Here is an 11,901-nt window from a genome sequence, read left to right on the forward strand (position 1 = left end):
ACTACAAATTGAAAAGTGAGGAAAATGGGTTTTGGGCAGTTCAGATACAATTGTCCTGGATTTTCAAAAGGGAACAGCGCTTGCATAGACTCCTATGAAGGAGAGGACAGATTATAAAGTGCTCTCAGCACCCATCTGTTCTGCTTCTTATCAAGAGGTATCGCTGTGTGCTGGTTACCCTTGAAAATCAGGCCTCTTCCTTCAGCTTCTGCACTGGTAGTGCTCTGGAAAAGGCATCCTTTGAAGTCATGGCATTGGATGAACCTGCATTTTTGTGTCCTGATAGGCAAATGGAAATTCCCCTTACCAAAGCCTACATTTTTTTTTTCTTTCTGTTTTTGCATCGGAGCGGATGAGAAACAAATGCAAAACCCAGCCTGCAGCAGTTCAACCTGTGAGCCAGGAGCACCAGCTCCTAACACATCTGCATCTTTAAAGCCAGTAAAAATTCATGGCTGCTCCTCACAGATGTGCTGGGGGAAGCAGGCAGGCAGAAGCTATTCGTTTTCAGCCACTGTAGAGCATCTAGCCCTAAGCACAATGATAGTTTGGTGAAAAACAGCAAATATGCCAGCTTACTGAGAACATTGGTGTTGGAGCAGAGGGAATTTTTTGTACTTAGAGAAAAATTGCCTGTTCTGTGGCTCGCCGAGCAGTCAGTTCATTGTCAGCCTGTCAGGATGGGGCAGCATGTACCTTCGGGAAGTTACTGGTAAGAAATAGATAGAGACAGAGCTTTCCATTCATTTCTCTTGCTTTTTGACTTTGGATTCCTCCTCACCTTGCATCTGTCTGCCTTCTGCAGCTCCTGAGTCCCAATTCTTTCCTTAGGTACAGCTGCCTGGCAACTTGCAGTTTGTTGAGTGTAAATGAAGGAGAGTTTTCAGCATTGAGTCCCTTTGTGCTGACCTGTCAGGAAGGAGCAGACAGCTTTTCTTCCAATGAGCAAAAGAAGCTCAGTAGTAAAGAAAAAATAGTCTTCCTCCTGGCTTCTGCAGGGAGATCAGCCGTGCCCTTTGAGAAAATAACCTGTCGTCAAACAGTGTTTGCTACAGTGCTGGGACACAAAGCTTTTCCCTGGAGGGGATGTGCTCTGCCACCTGTACTTTGACCAGGCGTGGGTGCAGTCTTGACTTATTGCAGGGTCTGGCTGAAGGAAATTCAGATTTAGGTTGTTTTGAGCCATTAATTCCTGGTGACCTGGGATTTTTACTGTTGAGCAACAATGTGGACAATGAACATTGTTTTTATCGATATTCTAGGAAACCAGAGTCTCAACAATACCTCCCACATATCAGAATAAATAAATAAATATCATATTTAGCCCCTTGCATGCCTTTTTGGAAGAAAACCACTCCAAAACTAACGCACCTTGAACCAACAACAGAAGCTAATGAAGAGTTTTACTTGGATTTTGCAGTGTGCATTGCGTTGTGTCTTCCTGACTGAAAACACTTTTTTTTTTTGGCCTTTGTGTCTTTTCCTTGTGCTAGCTGAGTGCCACCCGGACTGTTTGACCTGCTCTCACTCCTTTGATCACTGCAACGCCTGCCGTGATGCAAGGAAGCAGCTGCAGAACGGGCGCTGTGTGGAGAGCTGTGCACCGGGCTTCTACCAGGATGGGGGCGCTTGCTTAGGTAACCTCTGCCAGAGTTACATACCCTGTCAGATGACTCTTCTGGGGCTCGCTGTGCTTTTGTCTGCAGGATCCCCCAGGCTTACTATAAACAGATTGTCTGGCTCTGCTTGGCAAAGCAGTCAGGCACATCCTGAACAGTACCCATGAGCTTAAGGCTTTCAAAGGTTTCAGGTGGAAGCCCCTGAAAAATGTGAATTCTCAAATTCTTTTGCCAACGTGAGACAAAATCATCTCTTAATCAGAGCAGGGGTGTCTTGCTGCATCAAGACATTTAGAATTAATACATCTTTCTTTTCCTTTGCTTTCCCTTGGAAGCCTGCAATGAAACATGCGCAGCCTGCACCAACGGATTCGAGTGCTCCTCGTGCCGGACGTCCCTGCTAATGAAGAACGGGCAGTGCGTGACCTCGTGTGGGAAGGGCTACTTCCAGGAGCAGCTTCTCTGTGCAGGTAACCCAAAGCAAAAAAGACTGCAGTGCTTTGTGATAGCAAAGCGGCAGACAAAAGCTGTACCCAAACTATCAGATAGACAGACTCTCTGTTGAGGGACGTACTGTTGACATAGGTGTTAATATTCACCCTAGAGTTAAGCCAGGAGTGAACAGAGGAACCAAAGCCATACAGTGTAAAATTGATTACTGGGTGGTTTACTCATTAAAAATCCTCGGCTGATGAGTTTGGTTGGTCTAAAACTCAGTGCTTTTGTACAGGTCAGTTCCTGATTTTCAGCGCTGTCCTCTTTCAATTCAGAATTCTCTTTTGGAAATGTTACTGGTGGTGTTGAGGGTTCAGAGCAAGGTGTACACATTAATTTTACAGAGGATATAACACCCTGAACCGTGCCAGACAACCTGGTCACCATAAGGGTTTTCTCTGAGTTCAGTGTGGACTAAGCTGCAGCTGCTGATGCCAAACCTCTCAGGAGGCAGTACTCTGAGGTGGAAAATTACTTGGAGGAATGAGGGATCAATAGGACCCAGAAAAACACACAGAAAACACTTCTTGGAAAAGTTTTACCCTGTGTTACAATTATTCCTTTCATATGGTGCTCTCTCTTCCTGAAAGTTTCTTGGGCTAGCTGTTCTTGGGAAGAATATTTACAAAGTAAATTAGTAATTCCAGAAAACACTGAGATACGTCTAAATCCTACATCTTAATTATTAGGAAGACTGAGATTAAGATTGGCATGTTACAGTTTTCTCTTTGATAGATCTGTGATAGTGTTTTTATGAGCTTTCTCCACTCCTTTAAATATTTGTGTTTTTCCCAAACTGTAAAGCAGTTGCTTTTTCATCATGACAGTTTGTTTTCTCTTAAGTTAACGCTTTTTTCCTCTTGGCGTTGGCCTTTTTAGAAAGCTTGTAATTTCTACAGCTCTAATTCAGCAGAAGTGTGAAGCACATGCTTAACTTCTTGAGCCATCATTTTAATTTCTTTGGGACTGGCCCAACTGCATAAAATTAAATACAGGCTTAGGACTTAGGGCAGGTTTCAAGGGAAAACGCTTTTGATTCCAAGTTCAGCTTCCTTTTCTAAAGTGGTTTGCCTCGAAGAGCTGATTATTTGTTTCAGGTTCTGAAAATTTGAGAAACCTGTGTCTTTCAGCAGAGACTGGAAGACTAGGACCCCATTGTGCATGTATAAATAGAAAAGAGAGACCCAGTCCAAAAGAATTTACAGTCTTAAGTACCAAATAATCTTCTACTTCATTTGGTTTTATTTTACCATTTCCTTTCCACCTGCTCCCAGTGTTTTAATTGGCAGTGCCCATGTACTGCTGGAGCAGTAGGGAAAGGCTAATGTTTCATTTTATTACTGGTTTGTAGATTACTGATTGTACATTCCATCCAAATTTGCAGTCACGCATGCTTGTAGCTGAAAGTTGCTGGGAAAATTTGTTCCTGTTTCCTCAGAGGAATTAAACCAATTTGCTTTAGTTCTGCCTGGCTGCATTTTCTGCATAAAGTAAAACCAGTGGAGAAAGTCTTAAGTTTCAGATACGGTCAGTAATTTGTTTCCATTCACTCTTTCTTTGTAACCTCTTCATTTTTACCAGTCTGTGATCTGATTGTCCAGACAGGCCGTAGGCTGTTGAGGAATAATTTTCTCGTAATCGTTCTACCATCGGCGATAAGCACGTTCCAAAAGTGTAACAAGGATGAACCGGCCTCTGTTAATGGTTACGGCTCCAGTAAACTCTCTCTTGAGGAATTCACTCTGGAGATGAAAAATGCCTGTAAAAACAGGTTTCTTACTCCGTCCAGCTGCTGACACACTGCTGTCAGAGTTGCAACAAAAGACAAGGAATTAGTCTTTCCTTTTATTCACGTTTTATCACATCTGGTTTAACTGAATCCATTTGAAATTTTGCAGAGCAGTTGTTTGATCTCTTCCCAGTTTTAGTCTTACACCAGGCTTGTTTCCTGCCTCCCTTCCTACACCTGCTTCTGTAAAGTATTAAAACCAGGAAGAGAAAGTAGAGAGTTAGAAGTGGTAGATTCAGATATGCAGTGGTGTATTTAAAGGTCATGGGTCGCTTTGAATGGGGCTTGTGGTGGAGCAATAGATGCAGTCTTCCCTGTCAGAAACAGGCTGTGGAAACAGTTAAGAACCCCCCCCACCAAAGGCAAAGCAAAGGGAAGCAAAAAGAAAAGATGTTTGCCTGGTAGAACAGAAGGGCTCAGAGGACTTGCAGTGCTCAGTGCTCTCATTGCATTTTTCTAACTTAATTATTTATGTTTTCAAGATTATTCAAAAGCCAAGGCAGAACACAAATGTTCCTGCTTTGATCTCCCAAAGAGCCGATGTTGAAACGTGTAACTTGACACTAACAGACCCAGCTCTCTCTGCAGCAAAGCGCGTGGATTTGTGTTCCCAACCTGTTGTTTTCCTCTGCTGCTTCCTGCCTGCAGAGGCTCACCTGGAGGGGAAGTGACCGGATGGGACTCAGCTGAGCTTGCCCAGCCCACAGGAAGGATGGCAGGCTAGAGGTGGTTGCTGGTACCACGCAGCACAGAGCCTGGACCCTTCTGCACTTTCCCAAAGCCAGACGATAATTTTGCCTTGTGCTGTTGCTGGGGTGCCATTTGACCCCTGAAGTTTTGTCTGGTTACTACTGATTTTCTGGGAGGATACTGAACTGCAGCTTCATGAATGCCATTGCATCAACTAAGGCAGAGAGCTGTGCATCATGCTGCAAGAGGAAGGTCCAATACCTTCTTCTCAATGTCTTTCCTTCAGCAGCAGCACCTGGTTACGGTGCAGGACTTCGCATGTGTGTCCAATATCCACACTGAAGGCAACAGGGAACACAAAGTTGCTCCTACCAAGTCTGATCTGAAAACAGCGAGGAAGGGTGAAAACAGTTTCCTGGCAATGCCATCACTCCTGTTGATGTGTTTTCACACAGCCACTTGCTGCAGGCAAAGATGCCTTAGCTGACAGCGGCTCATTGAATGCTTCCATTTTCCCCCTGCTTTTTCAGTGAAGCTGAAGACTGGCTGCTGGGGCAAGGAGCAGCTGTCAAGGCTGGAAGTGATCCAGTGCTACAAAGAGCCAAAGCTTCTCCAGGCAGGGTGTGTCGGAGGATTCTGTGGGGTTTGTTCTCAGGGAGGGCTGGCAAAGCAGAGCTGGGATCTGGGGCATTGTGTCAGAGCTTGGTCTCTTGCTCCAGAGACTTGTCTGTTGTCCCACCTTGAGGAGATTGTCACTGATCTTGTACTTTGAGTCATTTGCTCTGCTTCCAAATGCTAAATGGGCCTGTCTTGCTACAAATCAGGTTGCGTCCTTTCCTTTTCCTCCCTTCTTCCAAATCCACTGCTTAAATCCCCTTCCTTTCTGGCTGAAAGAAGATGCATGTCAGAGAAAGATACTCTGTCCAGTAGTCTGGATGCAGAGGATCCGTTTCTTAGCTTTGTGCCAAATTCACTGCACCTTCTCCGAGGGTCTGACGACCTCTGGCAGGTTCTAGTTCATTTCTTTCACTGTAGCTGAAGCACCACAGAAGTCACCCTCCACCTGGGAAGACCTGCAATTTCAACACAACAGCTGCCTCACTTGAAAGCTGCTCTGATACCCTGCCAAAAAGGCTTGCGAGGGCCAGAGCCAGCAGCGCAGGTGAGCTGGGAGAGAGGGTTGTTGGAACCACAATCAGGCGTGGGTGAGGACAGCCCTGAAGAATGGCTGCGTGCAGACGGGGGCAGCGAGGCAGCACTGAGAGGACTTAGAGCCCAAGCACGGTTGCCCAGCTGACCTGGCTTTCATTAAAGGGCATTCTGAATAGAGCTGTACACAAGGATGTCTGGTTTGGAATGGAGTCTGGAGGCCAGGCAACTATGAGGGAAAAGCCTTTCCTGGAAAGGGACAGTATCTACAAATAGGACTTGAGAATTTTTGGAAATAACTGGGTAACTTGGGATGTGTCAATGTATTTAGGCAGGTCAACAGTGAGGAGGTCAAGCTGCACAGTGGGAAATGTATTATTAGGAGCTCGAGTCCTGCTGTCCAACCTTTCCAAAAGATGTTGAAAATTAGAGAGAGCTCAGAGAGGAGCAAAGCAGTTGTGGCTGGAAGGTGAAGCGAGGACATTTCAGTCCGTAGGAATTTACAGCATGAACTCATACTCTGCAGTTAACTTGCAAGTGTAGACGTGCCCTGAGAATCAGCCAAGCTGGAATGAGATGCAGCTTTCTATCAGCAAGGGAAATTAGCAACTGGAGCAGAGAAGTGTGCACAATCTTTACCTTGAGATAGGATGCCTGCTATTTGTCGTGTTGTGATTCAGCCACGATTCGATGCACGTGATAGCCGTGCCATATGTGCTGGTTTACCTTGCCGTAGGAGTCAGTGGTGGAGAGCCTGTCGGGTGCAGGATGATCGGCATCCTTGTGAGAGACGCCTCACATGGAAGTATTCAGGAGATAGAAGAGCCACGGTGCTCTGGAGAGATGAGGAATAATGCAGGAGAGAAAAGTGAGCAGCCAGTTGCAGGGCAATAGAAGAGGAAGATGAGAAAAGGTGAAATAAATAAAGGTGGAATTAGGGAGAAAGAAAATCAAGAAGGTCAAAGGACCAAGTGCTGGGCATGTACTCAAATGTCCTGTGTCTTGGCCCCGTAAGTACTCCTTTGTCTAACCCCAGACATGTCACATCACAGCTCTCTGGGCTCCGGTTGCCTGCCTATGAGATGGAGAGGATAACGCTTCCCTGCCTTGGGGAGCGATGAGACCCACGCAGATGGGGTGTTTGTCTTCTGCGCAGTGTGACTCATATAAGCACAAACATAGGTGCTCCAGCTCGTTAATTAACAAGCCACAAGAGCAATTATGGCCTCAAGCAGACAGAAGAAGCAAAAAACCCATGCAAAACAGGAGTGAGAGGGGAGTGTTGGTGATTGCTTGTTTGCCGTAAACTTATTTACAGCTACATGCTGTGCTGCATAGTCATTCCTTCGCCGTTCTGCACTTGCCCTGAAATATCAGATGTGGTCCTGGACTGGAAACACTTCACTCTCGCCTGCTCCTGGGGACAGGAAGAATTGCCTCTCATTTAGGGGTTTATTTTGGCAGGAAGGTGTTTGCTTTTGTCACTGTTCTGTACATACGTGTGCTCTTAGATGTGTGGATTAAACTTCCCTGAGAGTGCCAGATTTTTTGCTGACCGGCTGCTGCTGCATCTGCTGGTCCCTGCCTTACGCTTACTCATAGGCGAGCTTTTCTTGAGTGGCTGCAACTTCAGGCATGTTCCTAGATATGGGGCAAGTGTCATAAGGTGCAGTTTTATTCCACCTGCTGTGGTCTGGGAGCACAAGCACGTACCTGCCTCATTGTGAAAGACTAAACTGAAGAACATCTTCAGTACATATTTGTGCGTAATCGAGAAAAAAAAGTAATGGTTAAAGGAACTGTGATTTGTACTGTTAGTGCAAGCACTGGTAGGACAGGATTTAGTGTGCATCTTCTGCACAGATCCCATAAATGGGGAGCACAGTGCGCTGCATTTTCCTCACAGTTGAATTTGGACAGCTTTAAATAAAACTCATTCAAATAAAAATTTCAATAAAGCTCGTTCAACAGCTGCTTTGGGAGGCGGAATTGATCTCCCTACAGCTATTAGTTGAATTGTAAGACATCATCATGGGTTGAGGATGACTGTTCTGCCTACGTGTTCCTGTGCCCAGGTTCCTGAAGGGGCATTTTAACTGCCTGTACTGCCGGCGTGTGCTGTACTTCAGGTATGTGGTGTCAGAGAAAAGACAGGCAGTGCACACTGGCCTGGACCAGGGACCCACTGCCCCCATGTCCCCAGGAATTACTTAGTCTGATCACACAACAATTTCTGCCCTGCCCAAGAAGGGTCAGCCAACAGCCAGAACTGAGTTATTCCTGCACGGGTGCAGAGTCCTGGCAGGGCAGGAGGAGTTGTTTTTAGATGCAGGCCATCTTGTTTCTAATTTTGTGGGATCTTCATTGCAGCCCTGCCGTCTGATTCTGTTTGCTCATGAAGTTGGCTTAACGTCAGTAGTTGCTGCAAGGATTTGATTGCAGGAATGTTTTCTCAGTAGCATGTGACAGGGACTCTTCCCACTTCCCTTCCGTTTGGGCTCAAGCAACACCCAGCACCATGACGAGCAGGACTGGACAGTGTTACCAGTGTTCTCCCAGTCTGACTACAGCTCCAGAGACAGCGCTGATGCATGTTACACGTCACACTGTGTGTACAAAACTAAGGTGTGAATCGTACCCCTGAGATGAGTTGACCTGGATGAAAATACTAACATAGCTAAAGCAGTTATCCTTTGCCTTCTTTTCCTTTTCTGAAGCAGTGAGTGCCTCTGAATTTAAGGTACAAAATTGCAAATAAGTGAATTGCTGCAAATTCTTCATCTTAAAAAGATGATTGGAAGTCGATTGTTCATTAATCTTTCACCTTTCTTTCCTGCAGCTTGTCACGAGTCCTGCTCCTCGTGCTGGGGACCTGCTGACAACAATTGTTTGTCCTGCAAAGACACGTCACACGTGCTAAAAGCAGGGCTCTGTGTGGCCAGCTGTGGACAGGGATTTTATCTGAAGGATGGAGTCTGTAGTGGTAAATGCCTGTTTTCTTCCTCTAATTGCAAGAAGCTTGAGAAATGCTCTGCAAAACAGAAATCAATATTTCATTTAGCCATGCAGCAGCTGTGATTTTATTCACGTCTAAGAAGCCAGATGCACCTCGTGCATAAATATCGGATGAGGAAAGCTGATGTTTGTTTGTAAGATTATTAATTCATTTAAGATAATCAGATGCTGAAAGGTTTAAGGTTTTTTTCCCTTCATTGAACAGCTTGAAAGCCTGACTGAGTTGTTTCTGGGGGCTTGACAAATCCATTTGTCTGCGGAAAGAAAAATGGCCCTTGCCAGCAGGTTTCTATAAATTTGATTATAATTCAGCATCACAGTAACTAATACCTACACAACAGATGAGGCTTGAGAGCTGGAAAGGTTTTCTCAGAAGAAGGGGAAGAGAAGGCTGGAGGGAATTAAAGACCTAAGTCAAACGGATCGTGAAGGGGAAAAAAATCAAAGATTTTAAAATGTCCTGCAACCATTCAGGCCCTCCTTGTGTTTCTGGTGGCAGCCACCTCCAGCTGCTTTGAAGGACTCTCCAGAACAGCTGGTAGTGTTGATGCAGGGGTCGGTTGTCTTGATGCAGCCCTACCTGAGACACAGCTAGCTAGAAAGCCTAAAACCTGGAGCATGTTGACAAAATTGCTGCTATTCTGGCCACTTCTGGATGAGTCACACTTTGACCGGGTTCCCCTTCAGTTTGGTTGATGTCTACACCAGTAAATTTGACACACCCGTGTTTTGCAGTGTGCAGAACTGAAATCTTACATCTGTAGCTAGAAATCATGTAAGCCTAAAGTGAAATTTTACTCTGGTGCAGCTTGGCCATATTCGTGATTTTAGTGCCAGTGATTCCTCAAAACTGCATAGCTGTTCCTCACACTCGCCAGGATTCAGGCCTTTCATCTTCCACCAAGTGCATTGATTTTGATACCCAGCTGGAGACCTGTAAGCTGCTCTAAGAGAGGCTGACTGGTGAAAAGAAACAAAAACTGGTTAAGTAAAATGCTTGGCCCCTCTGAATACACAGCAGCAGTTCTGCTGGCTTAGGGAAGGCGGAGTTTCATGCGCTCCTCCTAAACAACAGGTCACTTAACTTCAAAACCGATTGCCTGGGAGAATACAGACCACAGGAATTGATTAGAAACGATATCATGCTCGACTTTAGATGCATCTTCACACTTACAACTTTAATTTGAAGAAAAAGGAAAGAGGGGGGAGAAATAATTTTTTCAGCTCAACTTTTCTCCCACCTTTTACTTCCTGCACAGTCTGAGCACTGATGTTTGTTGTACAAAGCTGTGTAGATGGATTATTTGTGAGACCATTGGCGAATGGGAAAACAAACAAACAGAAAACATTAGCTGGAAGTTTTTTTACAGTTGTATGTCCTGGGACATGTATACCTGTCTCTGGATTCAGTGGATAGGTGTTTGAGCTTTTCATCAGGAAACAAAAAGATAGATGGAAGAGTGTCTGGTCTGCATGCACCAGCAGTGGTAGCAGTTGGGTCAGGCATGGAGATGCAAACCTTTTGCTCCAAATGGCTGCTTATGGAGAGCAGAAGACTGGTGGGATTTGTGAGAGTCTTCCTTGCCCCGTGGGGGCTGCGTATGTGAGGAGGTAGCGTGGCTGTAGCCCCGTTCCGGCTTTTTGTACGTAGGAGTCCCGGACATGATACGGGTCAGTGAGTACGTGTCTGCACTCACACGTCTACCCCTGTGAATGTCACTGCTTATTCCAGGGAAGTGTGAAAGGTTGCTTGTGCTGGAGAGGAACGTTTAAAAGATGCCTTTCTGACAAAGAAAGGACAAGGCACGGTTTGTTTTCCTTTATTTTGTCTGCGTATTGAGTGAGTTTCATTAACAAGCTATCCTTCTTTGGCAGTGTGCGACCAGGCCTGTGAAACATGCTATTCAGACCAACCCGAGTGTTTAACCTGTGCTTCAGATAAGCTGTTACACAACGGGAAATGCGTTTCAGAGTGCCCAGATGGATATTTCCCAGGCAGCCATGGAAGATGCAGAGGTGAGAGACATATATGCATGGACCTTAAGTCTCTCCAGGCACTGTCCACACGTTGTCTTCTTTTCCTCAAATGTTTACCTCTGGGGAAGGAATTTTAAGAGCGCAGAATTGCGAGTGGGGATAGGGAATTTGATTTTTTCATTTTCTTTGGTTCATTTTTGATGGATTATTTTAAATTACCCTTTTTGCTTTGTGAAGCATATGAAGACATACTGAGATACATGTTCAAAGCACTGCGTGAGTGGGAGTTATTATTATTGTGTTCCTGGTTATTAATGCTTGTGCACTTCTGCTCTCATTAGTTCACAGAGCTGAATATCGTGCCAGCTGGGAGTTCTCATTGTTGCCTGGAGGATACTGTAGTCAGCAACACAGTTTGCAAGGAGGAAAATGAGGATTTTTCAGTTGAGTGTGCTCTCTTTCTTTATCAGCTTGTCACGATTCATGCTCCACCTGTGAGGGACCTCTGGCCACGCACTGTACCTCCTGTTCCCTTCCTCTGGCATTGCGCCAGGGCCAGTGCCTGCGAGGCTGTGGAGAGGGTTTTTATCAGGATCACGACGTCTGCAGGGGTAAGCAATGTACTTTGGTTCAGTTCCTCAGCTGCTGTAAGTCACCGTATCTATCTTGGCTTTTGTCGGAAGGCGCTCAGAGTGCACCCGGTTACGACACTGATCCTTTATTCTATGCGAAACTGGTCAAGGAATGAATAATTCCCATGTTTGCCTACTGATTGCTTCCCGTTTTGAGAAAAATCAAATTTTTTCAAGTACTTTGTGGTTTCATGTCCTCAGGATTTACTGATATTGGGAACTTTTATTTGCTCTGTGCTATTGAAATAAATGTCCATTGCTAGCACTTCCAAATTTTTCTTGAGCCAGGTTAAGAGCTGGATGGAGTTGTACACACACCTAGTACACTTGCAAAGACTTGTGGTCAGTTTTGCAATGATGGAAAACCTGAAAATTCAGGAGATTAATTTAAGCTTCCTACAAGCCCTTCAAATTTCCTTTTCTGCTGTCCGTCCTAGTGAGGTTATGGTCATCTCTGCAATTCCAGAAATTAAATGAAATTTGAGTGCCTGTAGCACGGTATCACGGTTTTCTTCCAACTTCATCAACTTTATTT

General features: G+C 45.2%; 1 protein-coding gene across 1 annotated transcript in view; it reads left to right on the forward strand.

Moving 5' to 3' along the window:
* The window catches only part of FRAS1 (Fraser extracellular matrix complex subunit 1), a gene marked incomplete at its 5' end in the record, with an annotated part of 146,622 nt that overhangs the window by 61,280 nt on the left and 73,441 nt on the right, over positions 1-11,901 (forward strand). Inside the window, 5 exons of the mRNA XM_084286307.1 lie at positions 1,494-1,637; positions 1,955-2,089; positions 8,582-8,725; positions 10,633-10,773; positions 11,205-11,345. Coding sequence (XP_084142433.1) covers positions 1,494-1,637; positions 1,955-2,089; positions 8,582-8,725; positions 10,633-10,773; positions 11,205-11,345 — 705 coding nt within the window. The remainder of the gene's footprint in view (positions 1-1,493; positions 1,638-1,954; positions 2,090-8,581; positions 8,726-10,632; positions 10,774-11,204; positions 11,346-11,901) is intronic.

This window comes from Netta rufina, assembly GCF_964035555.1.
Source record: "Netta rufina genome assembly, chromosome: 4".
Classification (NCBI taxonomy): domain Eukaryota; kingdom Metazoa; phylum Chordata; class Aves; order Anseriformes; family Anatidae; genus Netta; species Netta rufina.